This window comes from Protomyctophum parallelum, assembly GCF_964188405.1.
Source record: "Protomyctophum parallelum genome assembly, chromosome: 12".
NCBI classification, from domain to species: domain Eukaryota; kingdom Metazoa; phylum Chordata; class Actinopteri; order Myctophiformes; family Myctophidae; genus Protomyctophum; species Protomyctophum parallelum.
This window is the reverse complement of record NC_139712.1, coordinates 11,850,895-11,877,764: the sequence shown is the minus strand read 5'-3', so window position 1 is coordinate 11,877,764 and position 26,870 is coordinate 11,850,895. Positions and strand designations below refer to the sequence as shown.

The 26,870-nt window shown below is 48.1% G+C and overlaps 1 protein-coding gene across 1 annotated transcript in view; it reads right to left on the bottom strand.

Annotated features, from left to right (window-relative positions):
• Positions 1 to 324: 324 nt before the first annotated feature.
• The window catches only part of LOC310867505 (rho GTPase-activating protein 29-like), a gene marked incomplete at its 5' end in the record, with an annotated part of 60,876 nt that continues 34,330 nt past the window's right edge, over positions 325 to 26,870 (bottom strand). Inside the window, 14 exons of the mRNA XM_083777619.1 lie at positions 325 to 1,815; positions 3,351 to 3,462; positions 3,659 to 3,980; positions 4,481 to 4,719; positions 5,713 to 5,850; positions 7,877 to 8,065; positions 9,819 to 9,982; positions 11,088 to 11,186; positions 15,578 to 15,727; positions 16,155 to 16,321; positions 18,311 to 18,504; positions 20,493 to 20,630; positions 21,542 to 21,742; positions 26,602 to 26,682. Of these exons, the coding sequence (XP_083633745.1) occupies positions 515 to 1,815; positions 3,351 to 3,462; positions 3,659 to 3,980; positions 4,481 to 4,719; positions 5,713 to 5,850; positions 7,877 to 8,065; positions 9,819 to 9,982; positions 11,088 to 11,186; positions 15,578 to 15,727; positions 16,155 to 16,321; positions 18,311 to 18,504; positions 20,493 to 20,630; positions 21,542 to 21,742; positions 26,602 to 26,682 (3,495 nt within the window). The 3' untranslated portion in view covers positions 325 to 514. The remainder of the gene's footprint in view (positions 1,816 to 3,350; positions 3,463 to 3,658; positions 3,981 to 4,480; positions 4,720 to 5,712; positions 5,851 to 7,876; positions 8,066 to 9,818; positions 9,983 to 11,087; positions 11,187 to 15,577; positions 15,728 to 16,154; positions 16,322 to 18,310; positions 18,505 to 20,492; positions 20,631 to 21,541; positions 21,743 to 26,601; positions 26,683 to 26,870) is intronic.

The following is a 26,870-nucleotide window of genomic DNA, read 5'->3' as shown; positions in this document are numbered from 1 at the left end:
GGGTCTGGAACTCCCCCCCCCCCCTTACCCCCCCCCCCCCCCCCACAGAGTTGCACCACTTACTTAAAAAAAGTTAAATGTCTTTCGAAACGTTACAAAAAGGCAGACATGAGGGTCGAGGCGGGATAGGGCGGGGCCCGTCATGGAACACAGTATACATATCCCAGCACTGGGGGGGGGGGGGGGGGGGGGCATTACGCAGCTACGTCTGTCCCTGTCCCCTGTGTCTGTCCCCTGTGTCTGTGTCTGTGTCTGTCCCCTGTGTCTGTCCCCTGTGTCTTGTGTCTGTCCCTGTGTCTGTCCCCCCTGTGTCTGTCCCCTGTGTCTGTCCCCCCTGTGTCTGTGCCCTGTCCCTGTCCCCTGTGTCTTGTCCGAGCACGGAAACCTGCAACACGGGTAACTGTCACTTCTCGAACCGTTTCGGACGCGAGGAAGGCTCGGCGGAACCGGGCTGACCCCCTGAGGGGGGGGGGGGGCGGTGCGTTCCTGGGGGTCTGTCTGGATGGGGGCGGGGTCACACGAAATGAGCCTCACGGTGCTCCACCTCCTGAAGCCTGCGTGGGCGGAGTCTCTGGTACAGGGGCTTGTTGGCCTGGTTGGGCTCGCCCCCTCCCCCTCCTAGCTCCTCCCCTCCCTCGGGGGAGGAGCTAGGAGACTCCTCCTCCTCTAGCGGCTCGTCGACCGAAAGCTCGATCTCGATACCAAGCTCCTCCTCTTCCTCTTCCTCGTCATCTTCCTCATCCTCATCCTCCTCATCGTCCTCTGCGCTGTTTGCCGACGCGCTTTTCTCCAGGGCCTGATTTTTGGCGGCCATGTTGTTTTCGCCGCCGCCGTTGTTGTCGCTCCCCCCCAGTGGCCGCCGCCCCCCCGACGACGATGACATCACGGGAGGCTTGTAGAAGGTCCCGGGAGGAGGCTGCAGCGTCCTGGGCGCCCTGAAGGGGGCGCCACCGCCACCTCCCGGCGCCGCCAAGGGGCCGTATCGGCTACCGTCCACGTTGTCCTCCCGCCGCAGAGTCCGCCGCGCGCCGCTGCCAGGCGCCGCCGCCGCCGTGGCGACCACCGTGTACGGCCGGTGGGGGTACACCATGGCTCCGCCCCCTCCAGGGGAGGTGGAGGAGGAGGAGCCTCCGGTAGGAGGAGACGCCCCCCCGAAGCAGAACGCCGACGAGGAGGCGAACAGCGACGACGGGACGGAACGCGACAACAGCTCGCCGCCGCCCGGCGAGGACTCGTCGCGCTCCTCCGTCCCGTCGGTGGCGTCGCGGTCGCTCAACGCCACCGCCGTGCTCTCCGCCGTCTTGGCGACGACGTCGGCGTGTTTGTACTGCCGGTCCCACGTCCGCCGCAGCGTCTGCGTGTCGATGAACGTGCTGCGCTGGCGCTGCTGCGCGCTCGCCCGCGCCTTGGACCACGACGACTTGTTGTTGGGCTTGTAGACGTTGTTGTAGTTGTTGTTGTTTTTGCCGTTGTTGTTGTTGTGGTGGGCGTCGTCGCTCGTCTCGCTCGCCTCCTCGATGGACTCGTCGTCGCCGACGACGTTCCCGATTTCCACGTGGCCGTTTCGGGCGTTCTTCTCGCCCACGTCGTTGTTGTTGCTGCTAGCGTAGCCGCGGCTCAGCGGCGGGCGGTCGCCGGGCGCGCTGAGCGGCCGCGAGGAAGAGGAGGAGGGTCTGCCGCGCGGCGGGTGGTGTCGGAGCTGGACCCGGGAGCGGGCCAGGCCCCCTCCCCCTCCCCCTGACGGCGACCTGGTCTGGACCTCTGCCGGGTCGACCCCGTTGACCCGCCCGGCCTCGTCCCAGTCCACGTCTGGACCTGAAACAATAAGTTGAAAATGGCCGTTTATATAAAATGGACATAAAAAAATGGGACATTTCTGCGACTAGGTTCAACTTTTTTGGAGTACATTTCGATGCCAATACTATAACAAAAACATGGCATGGATGCACCAGGGACGTATCCTCAGTGATGTATCCTGAGGTCATCACCTGGCACGTATCCTCAGTGATGTATCCTGAGGTCAACGGGGTTTCTTCTCTCCCTGAGGGAGAGGTCGCTTCTCACCCTCAGGGAGAGGTCGCTTCTCGCCCTGAGGGAGAGGTCGCTTCTCTCCCTCAGGGAGAGGTCGCTTCTCTCCCTCAGGGAGAGGTCGCTTCTCGCCCTGAGGTCGCTTCTCTCCCTCAGGGAGAGGTCGCTTCTCTCCCTCAGGGAGAGGTCGCTTCTCTCCCTCAGGGAGAGGTCGCTTCTCGCCCTGAGGGAGAGGTCGCTTCTCGCCCTCAGGGAGAGGTCGCTTCTCGCCCTGAGGGAGAGGTCGCTTCTCGCCCTGAGGGAGAGGTCGCTTCTCGCCCTCAGGGAGAGGTCGCTTCTCACCCTCAGGGAGAGGTCGCTTCTCTCCCTGAGGGAGAGGTCGCTTCTCACCCTGAGGGAGAGGTCGCTTCTCACCCTGAGGGAGAGGTCGCTTCTCACCCTGAGGGAGAGGTCGCTTCTCACCCTGAGGGAGAGGTCGCTTCTCTCCCTCAGGGAGAGGTCGCTTCTCGCCCTGAGGGAGAGGTCGCTTCTCGCCCTCAGGGAGAGGTCGCTTCTCGCCCTGAGGGAGAGGTCGCTTCTCACCCTGAGGGAGAGGTCGCTTCTCGCCCTGAGGGAGAGGTCGCTTCTCGCCCTCAGGGAGAGGTCGCTTCTCGCCCTGAGGGAGAGGTCGCTTCTCGCCCTGAGGGAGAGGTCGCTTCTCTCCCTGAGGGAGAGGTCGCTTCTCGCCCTGAGGGAGAGGTCGCTTCTCTCCCTGAGGGAGAGGTCGCTTCTCGCCCTGAGGGAGAGGTCGCTTCTCTCCCTGAGGGAGAGGTCGCTTCTCGCCCTCAGGGAGAGGTCGCTTCTCTCCCTGAGGGAGAGGTCGCTTCTCTCCCTCAGGGAGAGGTCGCTTCTCGCCCTGAGGGAGAGGTCGCTTCTCGCCCTGAGGGAGAGGTCGCTTCTCGCCCTCAGGGAGAGGTCGCTTCTCACCCTGAGGGAGAGGTCGCTTCTCGCCCTCAGGGAGAGGTCGCTTCTCACCCTCAGGGAGAGGTCGCTTCTCACCCTGAGGGAGAGGTCGCTTCTCGCCCTCAGGGAGAGGTCGCTTCTCACCCTGAGGGAGAGGTCGCTTCTCGCCCTCAGGGAGAGGTCGCTTCTCGCCCTGAGGGAGAGGTCGCTTCTCGCCCTGAGGGAGAGGTCGCTTCTCGCCCTGAGGGAGAGGTCGCTTCTCACCCTGAGGGAGAGGTCGCTTCTCGCCCTCAGGGAGAGGTCGCTTCTCGCCCTCAGGGCGTCTTACTGGTACTTTTACTCGAGTAAAGCATGATGTGAGTACTGAACGGAATACTGACCGGCTTCAAAACCCCTCCCCTCGGAGCCGGGGGGCGTGGCCTCCTGGACCTCGGCCAGCGAATGGGAGGAGGGCACCATGGAGGAGTGCCTCTTGTACACCTTGGAGCTCTGCTGCGATTGGACAGAACGATCCACCAATAGGACAGAAGACAGGAAAGACACGGAGAGGAGTGTAAACCAAGGGGCCACATGAAGAGAGTATTCACACGCACGCAAGCGCACACACGCACGCACGCACACACTCACACTCACACTCACGGTCGCGTCGCGCGCCTCTTAGCTACCACTGCTACGACGACAGACTCACCTCCTTGACGTCTCCCAGGGACTTGGAGTGCCTGCTCAGCTGCTGCTGCTTCTCCTGGGGCGTGAGGCGGGGGGGCCCCAGGGCGTCGCTCAGAGGGGGGGAAGGCCCCAGGGGGCTGAGCGGAGGAGGAGCGTGGAGGAGGAACACCATGCGGTAGTGTCTGATGAGCAGCTCCACCATCAGGGCCTGGTAGGGGTAGTCCACCAGGGAGGAGAGCGAGACCTCCGCCTGCTCCGCCTGCCGCGCCCTGACCAGCGTGGGGCCGAAGATGATGCCCAGGTTGGAGGCGGTCATCTTGTTCTCCTCCGCGCGCTCCGTCACCCTGTGGGGGGAGGGGGGGGGGGGAGGTTACGGTCAGAATCCCCGTCATTTATCCCATGTAGGCCCGAGGACGATTCTACATTATTACTACTATTTTTGAAAAATCTGAGAACCACTGACATAGAAACATAGCTTTTTCAGAAAACTGTCAGGATGTAGAAGAAATTTTTTGAATCTGATCTCAGGTCAGAATGGAAAACTGTCAGGATGTAGAAGACATTTTTAGAATCTGATCTCAGGTCAGAATGGGTTAATAATGAAACTGTCAGGATGTAGAAGAACATGTTTAGAATCTGATCTCAGGTCAGAATGGAAAACTGTCAGGATGTAGAAGAACATGTTTAGAATCTGATCTCAGGTCAGAATGGAAAACTGTCAGGATGTATAGAAGAACATGTTTAGAATCTGATCTCAGGTCAGAATGGAAAACTGTCAGGATGTAGAAGAACATGTTTAGAATCTGATCTCAGGTCAGAATGGAAAACTGTGGGTTCTCCTCACCGGTGCAGGTGCTCCAGGAGGAACTGGAGGGTCCGGTAGTGGGTGGGGGGGAGCTGCCTTAGCAGGTCTTGGACCTTGAAGAGGACCCGGTTGAGGCGCGGCCCGCCCACCTGCGCGGGCGCCAGCGGGTTGGCGGTGAGCCGCGAGGCCCCCACTTCCTCCACGATGACCCGCTGAGCCTCCTTGGCCAATCCGATGAAGTCGCCGTAGTAACGGAACAGGATGAGAGGCTCCGGGAGCTGGGGGGGGGGGGGGCAGAGTTGATTTAGTCGACTAAAACTATAAGAAATGTTCGTCGACTACCTTCTTTCCCTAAAAAATTTATCCCACGATTTTGTAACCCATTTTTCACCCCTGTCCTGGGCTCTACACACCCTCCACCAACCTAGTCCCCATATATGGGGGACAAGGGGAGACCAACCTAGGCCCCATATATGGGGGACAAGGGGAGACAAACCTAGGCCCCATATATGGGGGACAAGGGGAGACCAACCTAGGCCCCATATATGGGGGACAAGGGGAGAGCAACGGACTTGAACTCATGCTTCCTTCATGCCTGAGTGTCCAAGTTGCTCCTTTACACCTGACAGGGGGGACTTTCCCTGGTTGGACGTAGCGCGTGGAAGGAACACGTTATTACACGTTATTACAACCAGTTCCTTTCCCCTCCATCAGGTGCCCCTGCTGGCCAGGGGGAGGCAGTATAGAGACCAGTTCCTTTCCCCTCCATCAGGCGCCCCGGCTGGCCAGGGGGAGGCAGTATAGAGACCAGTTCCTTTCCCCTCCATCAGGTGACCCGGCTGGCCAGGGGGAGGCAGTTTAGAGACCAGGATTACTGCATGTTTTTTGTGAGGGTATACCTACCCTATAGGGGACACGTGGAGAACTACCTTCTTTCCACTGACGGAAACTACAATGAAAACTAAGCTATGATGACTAAAGACTAAGACTAAATATGAAAACTGACAATTTAATGTCGTCAACAAATAAAAAGTAGACTAAAATGTTAGGAAGGGACAATAGTGGACAAGAGATCCAGTAGAAGTAATTTTACACTTGGTTGCATGCTGTAATAAACGCTTGCTGAAAATAGCAGATCTACAAGCTTTCAGACCCACCTGTCTGTCTCAGGTAGAGTTCATTAAATCAGACCCACCTGTCTGTCTCAGGTAGAGTTCATTAAATCAGACCCACCTGTCTGTCTCAGGTAGAGTTCATTAAATCAGACCCACCTGTCTCAGGTAGAGTTTCAGAACGTTGCTGATGTCGTGCGGGTAAAGGTCCGACAGCTCCACCAGGTCCTTGCCGTTCTCAAACGCCTGGCACAGCTTCTCCACGCGAGATTTGGCGCCGTTCACGCGGTAGATCCCCTGGAACAGAGACGGGGACCATGGTTACGGTTAGCTCTGGTCCATAGCTCTAATGCGTTTCATTTAGAGCTATGTTACCCTCAACTTCCGCCGCTCGCATGAATGCAGACCAGCCTCTACTCTTTAGCGTAAATAAAAAGAAAGTTTTTGCCAAAACAAAGGCGAGTTGTGTCATTAGAAAGCCTACTTTCCTTAGTGGACGCACTCTGAGCCCCCCACCACACAAAAATACTTTTAGTTACTCCGCTGTGCCCTCTACTGATATTGCCCAGAGAACTGACTCATAGAGAATATTTTTCCTCCCGTGAAAAGAAATCCCTTTCTGGCCAAAAAGTACAGTTTATGTGGTGGGGCTCAGAGTGTGTCCACTAAGGAATGTAGGCTTTCTAATGACACAACCCGCCTTTGTTTTGGTGAGTAGCAAAAACGTTCTTTTTATTTACGCCAAAGAGGAGAGGCTGGTCTGATTTCGATTAGAGATTTAAAACGGAAAGTCCCATAGCCTTATACTGCAGAATGGTAGAAGCAGTAGAAGCAGTAGAAGGCTATGGACCAGAGCTAAAGTCCCATAGCCTTATACTGCGCAGGGCAGAATGGTAGAAGCAGTAGAAGGCTATGGACCAGAGCTAAAGTCCCATAGCCTTATACTGCGCAGGGCAGAATGGTAGAAGCAGTAGAAGGCTATGGACCAGAGCTAAAGCCCCATAGCCTTATACTGCGCAGGGCAGAATGGTAGAAGCAGTAGAAGGCTATGGACCAGAGCTAAAGCCCCATAGCCTTATACTGCGCAGGGCAGAATGGTAGAAGCAGTAGAAGGCTATGGACCAGAGCTAAAGCCCCATAGCCTTATACTGCGCAGGGCAGAATGGTAGAAGCAGTAGAAGGCTATGGACCAGAGCTAGGTTACGGTATAGAGACAGGGACCATGGTTACGGTACGTAGAGACGGGGACCCTGGTTACGGTACGCTCTCAATCTGTAACGTTTTCATGTACAAGAAGTCTGCACAATTAGAGGATGCAACATAATTATTTTAGATCAGCGTTTGCATGAAGTTCTTCAAAATAGGAGCTCTGGGGTTCCAGATTTGTCTGGTCGCTTTTACTCTGAAACCCACGACCCGGAAAAAAATGTTTGCTTTACATTGCTATAGCTTACATTGCGATCATTTTAATTTATACGATATATGATCCAAAAAGCGTTCATATTTTGCGGGAGAGACGGATGAGGAGCAGAAGTTAAACTCTCAGGGTAAGAAAAGTAACTCGCATCCTCCATTGGTACCTTCTTGAGAAAACTGCAAAAAGAATGCTGCTATTTGTTTGAAAAAAACTTGAAATACCCTGTTATAGCATGTATATAACGATGCAATGTGACATAACTCTGTTTACTAAATGCTGTACCTCCTCCAACTGTATATACTTTACCCGTTTATTGTATTTTGACACTTGCTACTTGCAACGTCAACGTATGTTTTCTCACGCTAATAAAACTCCATTGAATAGAATAGAATAGAATAGAAAATAGCAGATAATACAAGCTTGGGCGGAAACCCCTTTTGGCGTTAGCATTATGCTATGCTTTAGCTATTGAAAAATAGCAGATCTATACGAGCTCGTAGCACTACGAGCTTGTAGATCTGCAATTTTTTGGGGGAAAAATCGAAGAACGACTGACATAGAAAGATAGCTTTTCCAGAAAACTGTCAGGATGTAGAAGATTTTTTTTTTAGAAATCTGATCTCAGGTCAGAATGGGGGTTAATTAACCCACCTTGATGCTGAGCCTTAAATCTGATCTCAGGTCAGAATGGGGTTAATGAACCCACCTTGATGCTGAGCGCTCTGCTCTCGATCTCCTTAATTAACCCACCTTGATGCTGAGCCTTAAATCTGATCTCAGGTCAGAATGGGGGTTAATGAACCCACCTTGATGCTGAGCGCTCTGCTCTCGATCTCCTTAATTAACCCACCTTGATGCTGAGCCTTAAATCTGATCTCAGGTCAGAATGGGGGTTAATGAACCCACCTTGATGCTGAGCGCTCGGCTCTCGATCTCCGAGGTACACTTGGTGACGATAAAGGGCACGCCGTCGGGGCTGTCCTTCGCCGCCTGCGTGAAGTCGATGCCGAACAGAACCAGTCGGCCCTGGAGCTTCTTGTGGCCGCACTGGATGGCCAGAGTCTCCAGACACTTCTTATGGCAGGCCAGAGAGCACTGCAAGACAAGGCATGGTTACATTAGATGTATGTACAGTCAATGAGAGCTCAGTGACCAGCTCATGAACACTGGAGTCAATGAGAGCTCAGTGACCAGCTCATGAACACTGGAGTCAATGAGAGCTCAGTGACCAGCTCATGAACACTGGAGTCAATGAGAGCTCAGTGACCAGCTCATGAACACTGGAGTCAATGAGAGCTCAGTGACCAGCTCATGAACACTGGAGTCAATGAGAGCTCAGTGACCAGCTCATGAACACTGGAGTCAATGAGAGCTCATAGTGACCAGCTCATGAACACTGGAGTCAATGAGAGCTCATAGTGACCAGCTCATGAACACTGGAGTCAATGAGAGCTCAGTGACCAGCTCATGAACACTGGAGTCAATGAGAGCTCATAGTGACCAGCTCATGAACACTGGAGTCAATGAGAGCTCATAGTGACCAGCTCATGAACACTGGAGTCAATGAGAGCTCATAGTGACCAGCTCATGAACACTGGAGTCAATGAGAGCTCATAGTGACCAGCTCATGAACAAACACTATTTCTGAATGACTGAGACCTTTTGAAAAGCAATCGCTTCTGGCAAATAACAGAAGACATGTAACACATTATTGTCTGCTGTGTTGCTTTTCGATGTGTACACCGTGTCATTTTATAGAGGTATCTAAAAGAGCAAAAAGTACATTTCTGAACGTGCCAAGTATCGCAAGACTGTCCATCGTTTCCTGTCTGGCAGCCAAATCTCGCGATACCCCCGGGAACAGAAACGATACCTGCTGCTGTTTAGATCCTCAAATAAAATGGTGAACTAGTGCACTCTGTGCACTCTGTCCATTCACTGCCATGTATTCATGTAATTTCCGGTGCGAGATTAAGCTCCCATGAAAGTGTCATGGCGCAGCACAGTCACGTGACCATGACACTTCCTTCTCAAATCTTCCTTGCTCTAAAACCAAGGACTGTCTAAAGAGGACGAGATGTGAAGACAAACATGGCGTCGTACGGGCGACGCCATGTTGGCTCCACGGTGCTCCATGGAAGGAAAGAAACATGCACATTGGGCCATATGCAGCCAACACTTCCTCCTTCAGCTTCCTTTGGTCTCAACTGCTGCATGTTTCTTTCCTTCCATGGAGCAACATGGCGTCGCCCGTACGCTCACAAAAAACATGCAGTAATCCTAGTCTCTAAACTGCCTCCCCCTGGCCAGCCGGGGCGCCTGATGGAGGGGGAAAGGAACTGGTCACTAAACTGCCTCCCCCTGGCCAGCCGGGGCGCCTGATGGAGGGGAAAGGAACTGGTCTCTATACTGCCTCCCTCTGGCCAGCCGGGGCGCCTGATGGAGGGGAAAGGAACTGGTTGGAATAACGTGTTCCTTCCACGCGCTACGTCCAACCAGGGAAACTCCCCTCTGTCAGGCGTAAAGGAGCAACTTGGACACTCAGGCATGAAGGAAGCATGAGTTCAAGTCCGTTGCTCTCCCCTTGTCCCCCATATATGGGGACTAGGTTGGTCTCCCCTTGTGACTAGGTTGGTCTCCCCTTGTCCCCCATATATGGGGACTAGGTTGGTCTCCCCTTGTCCCCCATATATGGGGACTAGGTTGCTCTCCCCTTGTCCCCCATATATGGGGACTAGGTTGGTGGAGGGTGTGTAGAGCCCAGGATCACATTAGATGATTGACACAGGGTTACAAAATCGTGGGATAAGAAATATATTGAAAAAGAAAAGGGGGGGGGTTCTCTCACCTCCTCGCACTCGGCCCCGTGGAACACCACCAGGCTGTCACACTCGCGGCACTTTGACGGCGCTCGGAGCTTCCTCAGCCGGTGCGTCTGGGCGGCCTTGGACATCTGGGTGTTCCTGAACGGGCCGGGGGAGCTGGAGGTCTCCATGACCATCTCACTGAGCCCTGGAGGAGAGAGGAGAGAGGAGGAGAGGGGGAGGGAGGGGTTAATTAGAGCTGGAGGTCTCCATCACCATCTCACTGAGCCCTGGAGGAGAGAGGAGGAGAGGGGGAGGGAGGGGTTAATTAGAGCTGGAGGTCTCCATCACCATCTCACTGAGCCCTGGAGGAGAGAGGAGGAGAGGGGGAGGGAGGGGTTAATTAGAGATGGAGGTCTCCATCACCATCTCACTGAGCCCTGGAGGAGAGAGGAGAGAGGAGGAGAGGGGGAGGGAGGGGTTAATTAGAGATGGAGGTCTCCATCACCATCTCACTGAGCCCTGGAGGAGAGAGGAGGGAGGAGGAGGGAGGGGTTAATTAGAGATGGAGGTCTCCATCACCATCTCACTGAGCCCTGGAGGAGAGAGGAGGAGAGGGAGAGGGAGGGGTTAATTAGAGATGGAGGTCTCCATCACCATCTCACTGAGCCCTGGAGGAGAGAGGAGGAGAGGGGGAGGGAGGGGTTAATTAGAGATGGAGGCCTCCATCACCATCTCACTGAGCCCTGGAGGAGAGAGGAGGAGAGGGGGAGGGAGGGGTTAATTAGAGATGGAGGTCTCCATCACCATCTCACTGAGCCCTGGAGGAGGGAGGAGGAGAGGGAGAGGGAGGGGTTAATTAGAGATGGAGGTCTCCATCACCATCTCACTGAGCCCTGGAGGAGGGAGGAGGAGAGGGGGAGGGAGGGGTTAATTAGAGATGGAGGTCTCCATCACCATCTCACTGAGCCCTGGAGGAGAGAGGAGGAGGGAGAGGTTTCCATGATGAAAAATGCTCATACATTATCAAATATTTAAAAAAAATCACACCCGTGTGAACTGAGTGGTGCTCCTCCTCTCTCTCTCTCTCTCTCTCATTAGCAGGCAACAGAGCAGCACTGTCTCTCTCTCTGTTTCTGGCAAACAGCGCCCTACTGGTTCTAATAGTCATTCTCGTGCTCATGGCCACATAGGTACACACTACACACGGACATTGCTGTTCCTTGGAGTGGTTGCACCACTCAAAAATAGCAGATCTACAAACTTGCGACATGTGACATTAGCGAGCGAGCGAGCGTGCGAGCGTGACTCACCGTTCTCGGAGGGCGAGGGGGGCTCTCTCTCGTCCAGGTCGTCGGCAGACGACATGGTTCCCGTGGACGGGGTCCGCGGCAGCCTCCGCTTGAAGTCTCCTGAACAGGAACCCAAGAAAAAACACTTAGCTCTCATCCTCTGACCGTCGGTCTCGAACGCGTCCCACTGGGGAGGACGGGACCCCCGGGGAGACCCAGCAGGGACCAGGTGGGGAGGGGGATTATATATATATATATATATATATCTCCAAACTGGCCTTAATTCATTAATTGGGAACGCCTTCGGGATCCGCACCAGCACAAAGTTATACTAAACAAAGTTGCTCTGGAGAGAGGGTGGAGTCTATAGGGAGTTTCTCTGGTGGTGGAGATGTTGTCCCCCGGTGACCCGGACACGGATAAGCGCTTTGAAGATGGAAGGATGGATAAGGACACGACGACGCCACGTCACAAAGTCACAGAGACGAGAGTCACTTCCACTGACTTCACGCTGCATGGGAGGTGAACGGATGGATGATCGATCGATCGCAGCGCTGAGCTGAGCTGAGCTGAGCTATACCAGCATTTAAGGACAATGTATTGAGGTGTGGTGAGTGGTCGTCCTTTGTTGATGAGGGTGATTACAGGCACAGATTAAACGGGGGTGGGGATTATGAGTTCTTAGTTCACACCTCTATATTGATCACCATAGATCCACTGATTGGCGATCAATGGATCACTCTGTCGACGGTATCGGGGGGTCGTTTACATGGCAATGTTATAATCAAGTACTGGTTAAATTAATTAATTCATGTTTTTAAGACATGTGTAGACACTTGCTTTGGCAATGTAAACGTATGTTTTCTCGTATGTCTTCTGGGTCCATTTGGTTCCATTTGTATACTCTATACTGTATACAATAATGCATCCCAAACTGGTCCTTGAAATGAAAACGTTTTGGAAACCACTTCACTGAGCCTATAAATATTATATATATATATATATATATATATATATATATATATATATATATATATATATATATATATATATCTATATATATATATAATATATATATAATATATAAATGACATGTAGACTTTATATTAAACCACTTCACTGAGCCTATAAATATTATATATATATATATATATATATATATATATATATATATATATATATATATATATATATATATATATAATATATATATAATATATAAATGACATGTAGACTTTATATTAAACCACTTCACTGAGCCTATAAATATAATATATATAATATGAATGACATGTAGACTTTATATTAAACCACTTCACTGAGTCTATAAATATAATATATATATAATATAAATGACATGTAGACTTTATATTAAACCACTTCACTGAGTCTATAAATATAATATATATATAATATAAATGACATGTAGACTTTATATTGAACCACTTCACTGAGCCTATAAATATAATATGAATGACATGTAGACTTTATATTGAACCACTTCACAGAGCCTATAAATATAATATATATATATATATAATATAAATGACATGGAGACTTTCCAGGTAGATTTTCTGCAGTGGAAATGTCTTTCCACTGACATGCCGAGTCTTGCCTTAAAGAGTTGCACACACACACACACACACACACACACACACACACACACACACACACACACACACACACACACACACACACACACACACACACACACACACACACTCTGTAGCGCAGCAACGGGACAATATTTGTGTATTTGAGCATTACGCCATTGATCTGGTTACGGTTGTATTGTGTAAGAAAGAAAGGAAAGGTACTATGTTTACCCAGGGTATAACTGGACTAAGGAAAGGAAAGGTGCTATGTTTACCCAGGGTAACTGGACTAAGGAAAGGAAAGGTACTATGTTTACCCAGGGTAACTGGACTAAGGAAAGGAAAGGTACTATGTTTACCCAGGGTAACTGGACTAAGGAAAGGAAAGGTACTATGTTTACCCAGGGTAACTGGACTAAGGAAAGGAAAGGTACTATGTTTACCCAGGGTAACTGGACTAAGGAAAGGAAAGGTACTATGTTTACCCAGGGTAACTGGACTAAGGAAAGGAAAGGTACTATGTTTACCCAGGGTAACTGGACTAAGGAAAGGAAAGGTACTATGTTTACCCAGGGTAACTGGACTAAGGAAAGGAAAGGTACTATGTTTACCCAGGGTAACTGGACTAAGGAAAGGAAAGGTACTATGTTTACCCAGGGTAACTGGACTAAGGAAAGGAAAGGTACCATGTTTACCCAGGGTAACTGGACTAAGGAAAGGAAAGGTACTATGTTTACATGGTACCTTTCCTTTCCTTAGTCCAGTTACTAAGGTGTCAGTGGTTCTATGTCAGTGGTTCTATGTCAGTGGTTTCTATTTCTATGTCAGTGGTTTCTATGTCAGTGTTTCTATGTCAGTGGTTTCTATGTCAGTGTTTCTATGTCAGTAGTTCTATGTCAGTGGTTTCTATGTCAGTGGTTTCTATGTCAGTGTTTCTATGTCAGTAGTTCTATGTCAGTGGTTTCTATGTCAGTGTTTCTATGTCAGTGGTTCTATGTCAGTGTTTCTATGTCAGTGGTTTCTATGTCAGTGTTTCTATGTCAGTGGTTCTATGTCAGTGTTTCTATGTCAGTGGTTTATATGTCAGTGTTTCTATGTCAGTGGTTCTATGTCAGTGGTTTATATGTCAGTGTTTCTATGTCAGTGTTTCTATGTCAGTGGTTTCTATGTCAGTGGTTTATATGTCAGTGTTTCTATGTCAGTGGTTTCTATGTCAGTGTTTCTATGTCAGTGGTTCTATGTCAGTGGTTTATATGTCAGTGTTTCTATGTCAGTGGTTTATATGTCAGTGTTTCTATGTCAGTGGTTCTATGTCAGTGGTTTATATGTCAGTGGTTTCTATGTCAGTGTTTCTATGTCAGTGTTTCTATGTCAGTGGTTCTATGTCAGTGGTTTATATGTCAGTGGTTCTATGTCAGTGGTTTCTATGTCAGTTGTTCTATGTCAGTGGTTCTATGTCAGTGTTTCTATGTCAGTGTTTCTATGTCAGTGGTTCTATGTCAGTGGTTCTATGTCAGTGGTTTCTATGTCAGTGGTTCTATGTCAGTGGTTTCTATGTCAGTGGTTATATGTCAGTGTTTCTATGTCAGTGGTTCTATGTCAGTGGTTCTATGTCAGTGGTTTCTATGTCAGTGGTTTCAATTTCTATGTCAGTGGTTTCTATGTCAGTGTTTCTATGTCAGTGGTTTCTATGTCAGTGGTTCTATGTCAGTGGTTCTATGTCAGTGGTTTCTATGTCAGTGGTTTCTATTTCTATGTCAGTGGTTTCTATGTCAGTGGTTCTATGTCAGTGGTTCTATGTCAGTGGTTTCTATGTCAGTGGTTTCTATTTCTATGTCAGTGGTTTCTATGTCAGTGGTTATATGTCAGTGTTTCTATGTCAGTGGTTCTATGTCAGTGGTTCTATGTCAGTGGTTTCTATGTCAGTGGTTTCTATTTCTATGTCAGTGGTTTCTATGTCAGTGTTTCTATGTCAGTGTTTCTATGTCAGTGGTTTCTATGTCAGTGTTTCTATGTCAGTAGTTCTATGTCAGTGGTTTCTATGTCAGTGGTTACTATGTCAGTGTTTCTATGTCAGTAGTTCTATGTCAGTGGTTTCTATGTCAGTGGTTTCTATGTCAGTGGTTTCTATGTCAGTGGTTCTATGTCAGTGTTTCTATGTCAGTGTTTCTATGTCAGTGTTTCTATGTCAGTGTTTCTATGTCAGTGTTTCTATGTCAGTGGTTCTATGTCAGTGGTTTCTATGTCAGTGGTTTCTATGTCAGTGTTTCTATGTCAGTGGTTCTATGTCAGTGTTTATATGTCAGTGGTTCTATGTCAGTGGTTCTATGTCAGTGGTTTCTATATCAGTGGTTCTATGTCATATTCTATGTCAGTGGTTTCTATGTCAGTGGTGCTCAACCTTTTTCATGTCATGGATTCCCAGAATTATCTCTATTGGGCCACGGACCTCCATCTCAAAATATGTAGTTCCAGGGACCCCCCCCCCCCCCACCCAGAAGCCAATATTTCAGTTAAAAATGTTCGCTCTGAAATAATCAATGATTTGCGCCACATTTGAACGATTTTTCAAAAATAGCAGACCTACAAGCTCTACAAGCTCTATGAGCTTGTAGATCTGGGTCTAGAATGGTGGGGTCTAGAATGGTGGGGTCTAGAATGGTGGGGTCTAGAATGGTATGGTCTAGAATGGTGGGGTCTAGAATGGTGGTGTCTAGAATGGTGGGGTCTAGAATGGTAGGGTCTAGAATGGTGGGGTCTAGAATGGTGGGGTCTAGAATGGTGGGGTTTAGAATGGTGGGGTCTAGAATGCACGCATAGTGCATTATAAATAGGGATGTCCCGTTCAGATCATGTATAAATACCTGGGCTGGCGGTATGTAATGCAGTATGTAATATGTAATAGAGTATAAATACCTGGGCTGGCGGTAGGCGAGTCCATGGAACGAGACTCACTGCTTCCTCCGGCACTCTCAGAGTCGCTGCACATCCCTCCTCCCCCTCCCCCTCCCCCCCCCTGGCTGCCTGAGGAGGTCAATGGACGGAACGGGCCCTGTATTCTGAGGCCTGAGAACACACACACACACACACACGCACACGCACACGCACACGCACACGCACACGCACACGCACACGCACACACACACACACACACACACACACACACACACCATCATCATCATCATCATCTAACGATTCATTTTAGTAACCTCGAGTTTCCTCGAATTTTGAGGACGTATTTTGAGGACAGAATCGTCTGCACATATTGCATGCTACAATTACAATTTAGGCATTTGGCAGACGCCTGACCTGAGATCAGATTCTAAAAATGTCTTCTACATCCTGACAGTTTTCTGAAAAAGCTATGTTTCTATGTCGGACGTTCTTCGATTTTTCAAAAATAGCAGACCTACAAGCTCGTAGCGCGCCACTCGGTGGAAAATTAAAAAAAATAGTATCTGATCTCAGGTCAGTTATTTGCGTTTTAACCCACCCTGGAGGTCGGCGGCGGTGTTGCAGCGCACGTCGCAGGTCTTGGTGGGTCGCGTCATGTGACCGTCCACCTCGTCGCCGCTCAGGGGGTCAGAGGTCAGCGACCCCGGGGACAGGTTGGCGTGAGACGAGAGGCTGGCGCCGAGCGCCCGCTTGGTGAAAAGCATCCTGGGAAAAAAGGGAAAAAAAACACATGTTAAAACTCATCCAGCGCCACCTGGTGGACACCAGTGTTGTCCCTCGTTGCCACAGAAGCCCATTATAAATTAAATAAATAAATTGTAATTATATTGTGCATGTAATGTGCATATCATCACCTGAACACCAGATATTAGAGGAATTTTCAAAATCTGGATGAAGTAAAAAAATAATCTATGGCGGCCCCTGTGTGTGTGTGTGTGTGTGTGTGTGAACAGACAGAAGAGTTGATATTAGAACAGACAGTGTTTATATCCTCATGCCAGGAAGGACAACGTGAACTGTCCCACGGCTGGGAGGACACCGTGAACTGTCCCACGGCTGGAAGGACAACGTGAACTGTCCCACGGCTGGGAGGACACCGTGAACTGTCCCACGGCTGGGAGGACACCGTGAACTGTCCCACGGCTGGGAGGACAACGTGAACTGTCCCACGGCTGGGAGGACAACAGAACGTTGTCACGTTGTCACGCAAACGTGTTTCTATCTTTAGGTTTTCCATAAGTTAAATCATTAAAGAAATGTGACAGGCCCCTAATGCTGGTGACATCATCATAACACCCCCCCCCCCCCTCCCACAGCCAGATGGAAGGAACCACTGATGATGAATTGAAGAGAACAGACCGGACAATGGACCCCTCCCCCTCCCCCCGTCTTACAGCAAATGTAGGTCAGTGTGCTAAATATAACGCGATACAGCCAGCGTGTGTGTGTGTGTGTGTGTGTGTGTGTGCGTGTGTGTGTGTGCGTGCGTGTGTGCGTGCGTGTGTGTGTGTGTGTGTGTGCGTGTGTGTGTGTGGTGTGTGTGTGTGGTGTGTGTGTGTGTTATTGTTTATCGTTCATATTCCTCCTCTCCCAGTCTTCGATCACAGAGATGGAGCTTTGAGGAAGAGACGAGAGGTAAACAAACAGAACAAAGAGATCTTCTGATCCATGCGTGCCTGTGTGTGTGTGTGTGTGTGTGTGTGTGTGTGTGTGTGTGTGTGTGTGTGTGCGCGCGCGCGCACACGTGTGAGTCTATGTGTACGTGTGAGTGTCCATTACAGTCCATAGTAGAGGTAGTAGTGAATGTAGTCCAGGGGCTTTTCAAGCACTTAAGAAAAAAATAGTGAAACCTTTGGAAATCTCCCCACCTCTCTCTCTCTCTCTCTCTCTCTCTCCCTCTCCCTCTCCCTCTCCCCCTCCCTCTCCCTCTCCCTCTCTCTCTTTCTCTCTCTCTCTCTCTCCCTCTCCCCCTCTCTCTCTCCCCCCCCCCCCCTCCCACAGCCATTTCCGCAGGAAGACAAGCAGGCTGCGGTCAATTGTCTTACGCTCTCCAAAACAAACAACCCCCCCCCTCCCCCCCCCCCCCCCCTCTCTCTCTCTCTATTTCAGATTTCGGCCAATAAGGAGCCCTTTAGACGAGAGTAGAGCGATGAAGCGGTGTCCCACTGTCGTGTCAAATTGTGTTGCAGATTAAAATGTTACAGTCGGCTTCATAGACTTGTTTCACAGCACAATACGCAAACCTGCTCCTTGTGCACAAGTAGGCCATGCATGGCCTACTTGTGCGCAGGCAGAGCGCGCAAGTACTGCTACAGAGTAAAACCTTCAGACCCGTTACTGACCTCATACCAACCTCGAAACGTACCTTAGTTTATACGTCAACGTCAACAGCCAATAACACCCTAACCCAACATATAAAACATGACACGACGTCACACCCAACACCGGAACATATCCTAATGAATAATTACGTCACCACAACAGCCCAATTAGGGACCACCTGATTGTATGTATGGCCATATATATACATACCATACATACCCAGCCAACCACAGTACTTGAAACACTCTGCTTGCACAAGTAATCACTAAGCATCAGTCTGTGGGTAGTGACCCCTGAGTCACAGAACTGACTGAGACTCACCCTGCGCGGTGCGTAGTGGCCCCTGAATCACAGAACTGTACTGAGACTCACCCTGCGCTGTGCGTCGTGGCCCCGGCGTCGCCGCCCGGGCCCTCGGGGGCCCCGCAGCGGGCCGGGAGGCCCCGGATGAAGTCCACGTAGCGCTGGCCCGGCTCGTACAGCTTGGCGTTCTCGCACAGCGTCTGGTGGTTGACGGGGAGGGAGACCACCTGGCCGTGCTGCAACTGGAACCAGTTGACCGTCACCTGGAGAGAGGACGCACGCACACACACACACACACCATACGCACATGCAATACACACACACACCATATGCACGCATGCACACGCAATACACACACACCATACGCACACGCAATACAGAATACACACACACACACACACACACACACACACACGGCTGATTAGTGACCGCCGCAAGTGCCTTTGAGAAAGGCATGGGACGTGTGTTTGTAATGTATGTGCTATGTGATCTTGCTAAATGCACAGCCATAGATCCATAGATCCATAGATCCATAGATCGGTCCTATTCATACACGCACGGTTAGCACACTGACCTGGTCGGCATTTAACACTAGAAAGTCTGAAAATATTTCACTACTACTCAGTCGGCTGAACGGTCAGGGGAACCGTGTTTTTGGTGCGATTTGATTGGCCACTCTCTCCCCCACTCGTCCCTCTCCAGCTGGAGAAGACATTGTTCAAGCCTGCATCCCATTTCCAACGAATTAAATCATAATGTTTCTAAACACATGTTTTCACTCCTAAAATGTATAAAACTAATAATACATTCTGGGGGGCGGGAACCCCTTTTGGTGTTTTAAGCATTATGTAGTACTTTGGCTGTTGAAAAATAGCAGATCTAAATAGGTCTGCTATTTTTTGAAAATTCGTGAAAATGTAGCGCAAATCTTTTTTTTTAATGAGTCAATAGCACAGGCAGACTCTTCACATACTAGAGCATGTCTGAAATAAGTGTCAGAACTGAAATCGACAATATTAAATAAATGCTTAAACATGTAGCTATAGGTGTAATGTTGGAGTCCACAGAAGACATGTAAATATGAAATAAATGCTTAAACATGTAGCTAGGTGTAATGTTAGAGACCACAGAAGACATGTAAATATGAAATAAATGCTTCAACATGTAGCTAGGTGTAATGTTAGAGACCACAGAAGACATGTAAATATGAAATAAATGCTTAAACATGTAGCTATAGGTGTAATGTTAGAGACCACAGAAGTGAACCTTTCAAGCCTGTTTCTCTGCCAGACATTACTCTATAAGCCATATCTCCAAAACTGGTGGGTCAAACTGAACAGCCAATATGTCAATTTGAAGCTATGATTCCCTACTTTCATATGAAAATTCAAAAAAATCCAATGGCAGCTAGTCCCTCAGTCAAATTTAGTCACATATTGTTGGCTGCTAGGAGTGTCACAGAAAAAGTGAAACCAAGAGCCACTGCCAACGGACAAGTAACATCTTAATGCACTTAAAGACTTAAGTCCTGGATCCACAAACAGTGAAAGTAGCCCCGCGCACAAGCTCACAATGCGCTGCATGGCTAATCGCTAAGATTCCTGTACATGCTCTCATGTGTGTGTGTGTGTGTGTGTGTGTGTGTGTGTGTGTGTGTGTGTGTGTGTGTCAGTGTTGTTTTTGGCAGCAAATTTCTATTTTAGTCGTAGTCTTTGGACTGAAACTTCATTTAGTTTTAGTCACATTTTAGTCACCTGGAATGTCTTAGTGTTAGTCTAGTTTTATTCGACTAAATGTCATAAGATTTTAGTCGACTAAATCTACAGTTGATTTAGTCGACTAAAATGTATTTTGGCGGGTCTTGATGCCGTCGTAATGAGTGTTTTTACACTTTCTGAAAATAGCCGATCTACAAGCTCACAATGAGCTTGTAGATCGGCTATTTTCAGCATGCAATCAAGTGTAAAATGACTTATACTGGATCTCTTGTCCACTGAAGTCCCTTCCTAACATTTTAGTTTAGTTTTTATTTGTCGACGAAATTGTCAGTATATTTAGTCTTATAGTTTTAGTCATCGTAGCTTAGTTTTCATTTAGTTTCCATTTGTTTTTGTCAGTGAAAAAAGGTAGTCGACGAACATTTTTCGTCTTAGTTTTAGTCGACGAAAACAACACTGGTGTGTGTGTGCGTGTGCGTGTGTGCGTGTGCGTGTGTGTGTGTGCGTGTGTGTATGTGTGTGTGTGTACTCACGGCCTTCAGCGTGAGGTCACACTGGAACACCATCTCTCGTAGTTGCGTGATGACCTCCATCTTGACCTTGGCCAGCTCCACCCGTCTCTCCGCGACCTCCAGCTGACACGCCTTGCAGTGCTCCCGCGCCTCCTCCGCCTGGAAATTTTACGGTGATAAGGTGACCACCAAAAACTACAACATGACGTCACTGAGCTGCGGTGGTAAGAGACTCACCTCTCACCCCAAACACACCTCTCTGTTTTTACTAAAACTACAACATGACGTCACTGAGCCGCGGTGGTACGAGACTCACCTCTCACCCCAAACACATCTCTCTGTTTTTACTAAAACTACAACATGACGTCACTGAGCCGCGGTGGTAAGAGACTCACCGCTCACCCCAAACACATCTCTGTTTTTACTAAAACTACAACATGACGTCACTGAGCCGCGGTGGTAAGAGACTCACCGCTCACCACAAACACATCTCTCTGTTTTTACTAAAACTACAACATGACGTCACTGAGCTGCGGTGGTGAGAGACTCACCTCTCACCCCAAACACACCTCTCTGTTTTTACTAAAACTACAACATGACGTCACTGAGCCGCGGTGGTAAGAGACTCACCTCTCACCCCAAACACATCTCTCTGTTTTTACTAAAACTACAACATGACGTCACTGAGCTGCGGTGGTGAGAGACTCACCTCTCACCCCAAACACACCTCTCTGTTTTTACTAAAACTACAACATGACGTCACTGAGCTGCGGTGGTGAGAGACTCACCTCTCACCCCAAACACACCTCTCTGTTTTTACTAAAACTACAACATGACGTCACTGAGCCGCGGTGGTAAGAGACTCACCGCTCACCCAAACACACCTCTCTGTTTTTACTAAAACTACAACATGACGTCACTGAGCCGCGGTGGTAAGAGACTCACCACTCACCCAAACACATCTCTCTGTTTTTACTAAAACTACAACATGACGTCACTGAGCCGCGGTGGTAAGAGACTCACCGCTCACCCCAAACACATCTCTCTGTTTTTACTAAAACTACAATTACCTTCTGCAGGGCGTCGTCTTCCAGCCGGCGTCTCTTCTCCAGCTGCTTGGCGGTGGCGTTGTTGGCCCCGCCCCCTCCGCTGCCGCCGCCGCCCGCTAGCTCCTCCTCCACGCGGCCCGTGGCCACCTTGGCCTTGTCGTGTTCCTCCAGCCGCTGAGCCTGCAGCAGCCGCGCCTTCCGAAGGGCGCCCTCCGCCTCGTTCTGGAACCAAACACACACAACGTTAGCATTTAGCATAGCATCAGCCTCGTTCTGGAACCAAAACACACACACACGACGTTAGCATTTAGCATAGCATCAGCCTCGATCTGGAACCAAAACACACACACACACACACACAACGTTAGCATTTAGCATAGCATCAGCCTCGTTCTGGAACCAAACACACACACACACGACGTTAGCATTTAGCATAGCATCAGCCTCGTTCTGGAACCAAAACACACACGACGTTAGCATTTAGCATAGCATCAGCCTCGTTCTGGAACCAAAACACACACGACGTTAGCATTTAGCATAGCATCAGCCTCGTTCTGGAACCAAAACACACACGACGTTAGCATTTAGCATAGCATCAGCCTCGTTCTGGAACCAAAACACACACGACGTTAGCATTTAGCACTGTGCTCCAGGGCCCTGTAGCTTATAGCCTCCAGTAAACTTCCACTGTTAATCCGGGCCTGGGCGCCTATCAGTGTTTATTTCGTCCACTAAAATTAAGACGAAAAATGTCCGTCGACTACCTTTTTTTCACTGAGGAAAACTAAATGGAAACTAAATGAAAACTAAGCTATGACGACTAAAACTTAGACTAAAATATACTGACAATTTCGTCAACAAATAAAAACTAGACTAAAAAATGTTAGGAAGGGACTAGTGGACAAGAGATCCAGTAGCCTATAAGTCATTTTACACTTGGTTGCATGCTTAAAATAGCTGATCTACAAGCTCACAACGAGTCACTGCGCGAACAAATTGTGAGCTTGTAGATCGGCTATTTTCAGCGAGTGTAAAATCTGCCATTACAACGGCATCAAGCACCGGCAAAATACATTTTAGTCGACTAAATCAACCTGGAGCCATAACTACTGTGGCTTTAAAGTTTAAACAGACAACATCAAAGCAGTGTTGTTTTCGTCGACTAAAACTAAGACGAAAAATGTTCGTCGACTACCTTTTTTCACTGACTAAAACTAAATGAAAACTAAATAAAAACGAATCTATGATGACTAAAACTAAGACTAAATATACTGACAATTTCGTCAACTAATAAAAACTAGACTAAAATGTTAGGAAGGGACTAGTGGACAAGAGATCCAGTTTTATGCTGGGTTGCATGCTGAAAATAGCAGATATACAATCTCACAACGCGTCGCACTGCGACGCGTTGTGAGATTGTATATCTGCTATTTTCAGCATGCAACCAAAGTGTAAAATATCTCATTACAACGACATCAAGGCCTGTCAAAACACATTTTAGTCGACTAAATCAACTGTAGATTTAGTCGACTAAAATCGTATGACATTTAGTCGACTAAAACTAGACTAAACACTAGAACATTCCAAGTGACTAAATGTGACTAAAACTAAGTGAAAACTATTCAAGAGACTATGACTAAAACTAAATTGGCTGCCAAAAACAACACTGCATCAAAGTGAGTCTCTTGTAGCAAAAGAGTGACTCAAATGAATTGGACAGCTTACTAGTTACTAGTGCTGCAAATTGAGAAATTAAATGGCAAATACGTCTGAATCTAGGACGCCATCTTTTTCTTCCTCGACTCACCGTGCTAAAACACTAAGGGGTCGATTAAGGACTTCTATGTTACTTACTTCTATATTACTAATCTAATTACAGTATTATGATCTGGGGGCGTGTAGTATGTCATATTGCAATTTTGGGCATGTTAAGAAGCGCTTTTGACACCCCGCGGAGTGCGCAAAACGGCCTTGAATTAGTCATGGGTGTGTTTAAGGCGTGTTTGAGACGTACCCAATCAACATGTCCGTACTATTCTCTTTACCAGTCAGCTGATGTCACATACGGAATGCGCACTTTGGGGGTCGTGGTATGACATTTCTTCAGGCTGGCACCATAGAAGACATGACATGCCTTTGTCACATTTGGGTTAATTATTCCTATTGCACTGCATGCTGTCACCTTTATGCCTCAAAAGAACAGACCCACCTTTCAGATCGGAATGGAATTGCGAGTAGATAGCAGCATATTGGCAAATTGCCAATCCATGCGTAATTAATTAATTCGATAACGATAGAACCATGTACCATACAGCGAATGAAAGCAAGATTCCTAAGGAATATGGAGATTTTTACATTTAATAAAACGGTTGAGAAATGAGAGAACCATGAGTGTTTATAGGCTAATATCAACGTTTTTTTATGAAAGACCAAACGGGCTGTGAACTTGAAGAGCTCAATCACCATCCCGACACGGAAGAAATATAGCCTAGTGCATGCATGTATATGCACTTGCACACAGTAGCCTACACACGCTCTTTATTTGTTTCTATTGAAAAACACCAGTAAAATAACGTTTATTATATTTTATTTCATTCAAGTCAAGGAATGAGTTGAATGCGTGCTGTAATGCTGTGGCCCCGATGGTATGGTCTTCGCTGAGTTCGCTCGTAGCATTTTATTGAAGAAGACTTGAATCGGGTGTGATACAGCATATGAAAGCACATTTCCCACGGATTATGGATATGTTTTTATTTATTTTTAAGGTTGAGAAATGAAAGAATTATGGCCGTTTCTAATCTCAACATTTTTTTTAAATAGACGCAAAACGGCCATGTCTCATAGAAACAAGTAAATGGGTCTATAAAAATAAGCGCATATAACAGGGGTCTGTAACCTATTTTAAATGAAGTGCCATGTTTTTATTTTCTAAATAGTGAGTCTGCCATATCCAGATTAATTTGAATGACACCACATTAAAATAAAAAAACATATTTTGATTGTCCACAAATATAAATTTCTTCCTTCTTTTTAAATATGTTCTTGCACATTGTTATAATGATCATTATATATCCCCCTGCAGTCAGAGTTCATAGTTTTAATGAATGAATGTGATGCATTGTGAGCTGGTATAGATCTGCTATTTTCAAAAGTAATCTTTTTATTTAATTTTTGGATTAGCTGTCCTTAGTTGGGCAAATGCATTCATCTGGGGATCCTTGACATGGGAATGTGCTTGTTTTGCACTGGTTTAAACAACATTAGGAGAAAAGCCCAAATAACCACTTTAGAAACAAGAAAAGCAATCACACAGAAAGCAACTTTACAGAAAAATAAGCCGCTTATAATAAACAGACATGGCAACACTCTACCAGCTTCCCAGAGCCGCTCAAGTGTCAAATCAAACAGTGCTTTTTGCGTTTATGAGGTGGTCAGACCCACGTCTAATCGTTATGCGCTGAGTGTCTTTAGGTCAAGGGGCTTAATAGCAAATTGCGCAAAGCGAGAATAATTAACATATGGACACTCCCACAATGCTAAAATATTCAGGGACGCGGTATGCCAAATGTGTGTGCGTTCAACACGGGCCGAGTGCGTTCAACACGGGCCGATATGCCTTTCATAATATGAATGTGCGCAGAGCGAGGCCAATTTATGTATTTCCATTGGTAAACCGCACCTTCAAAATCGACCTGTAAACGTCTAAAGACTAAAGCACTAAACTTCCCACATCTTTGTTTAAAGCATAAAATAACAAAGTCTGTTGAATGAGGACCAGAGTGATACCACGCACACGTCATTTCTACGTTCAGTCGACGTGTAAAACCAACGTGGAGAAACAAACGCAGGAAACCGCCGACCTTTCTCACAGTTTCACATCTCTGAAACACGCACGCACGCACACACAGCAACCAGGGTCTATTATGAAAACACGCCCGGAAGAAACCGTTTGGCTGCATGAGCTTTGTGACGTGACGCTTGTAGATCCGTTATTTTCGTGAATGGAGTGCAGAGCCATCTAATAGAAGAGTTGTGACAGCCCGGTCCAATGCATTCCTTAAACTTCCGGTTGTCACCATTCAATACTTCCGGTTGTCCCCATTCAACAGAAGTCTATGTAGAAGAGCCACCATTGGACTGAAGCCAATAGAAGTCTATGTAGGAGAGCCTCCATTGGACTGAAGCCAATAGAAGTCTATGTAGGAGAGCCTCCATTGGACTGAAGCCAATAGAAGTCTATGTAGGAGAGCCTCCATTGGACTGAAGCAAATAGAAGTCTATGTAGGAGAGCCTCCATTGGACTGAAGCCAATAGAAGTATATGTAGGAGAGCCTCCATTGGACTGAAGCAAACAGAAGTCTACGTAGGAGAGCCTCCATTGGACTGAAGCCAATAGAAGTCTATGTAGGAGAGCCTCCATTGGACTGAAGCCCCATGAAGTGACCAATATAAGTCTATGTAGGATAGCCTCCATTGGACTGAAGCCAATAGAAGTCTATGTAGGAGAGCCTCCATTGGACTGAAGCCAATAGAAGTCTATGTAGGAGAGCCTCCATTGGACTGAAGCCAATAGAAGTAGGAGTCTCCATTGGACTGAAGCCAATAGAAGTCTATGTAGGAGAGCCTCCATTGGACTGAAGCCAATTGAAGTCTATGTAGGAGAGCCTCCATTGGACTGAAGCCAATAGAAGTCTATGTAGGAGAGCCTCCATTGGACTGAAGCCAATAGAAGTCTATGTAGGAGAGCCTCCATTGGACTGAAGCCAATAGAAGTCTATGTAGGAGAGCCTCCATTGGACTGAAGCCAATAGAAGTCTATGTAGGAGAGCCTCCATTGGACTGAAGCCAATAGAAGTCTATGTAGGAGAGCCTCCATTGGACTGAAGCCTCATGAAGTGAACGGAGTTTGCATAACTCTGTCTTACTCTATGGCTCTGGGTGAGTCTTAAGCCCCTTGGATTGGATAAAAGTTTGCCGGTTGCAACCACTTTGCATGGGACGCAGTCTGGCAAAACGTAACCATAGTGCTGAAAAGTCGTGTGTGCGTGCGTGCATGCGTGCGTGCGTGCGTGCCAACCCACCATCCTCTTCCTCTCTCTCTGCCACTGCTCCTTCACGTCTTTCCTCAGTCGGTCCAGCTCACTCTTCCTGGTCTGGAGAGGCTGAACAACACAGAGTACACTCTGGTTAGTTTTAACCTGCCACGGGTTAGTTTTAACCTGCCACGGCTTAGTTTTAACCTGTCACGGGTTAGTTTTAACCTGCCACGGGCTAGTTTTAACCTGTCACTGGTTAGTTTTAACCTGCCACGGGTTAGTTTTAACCTGCCACGGGCTAGTTTTAACCTGCC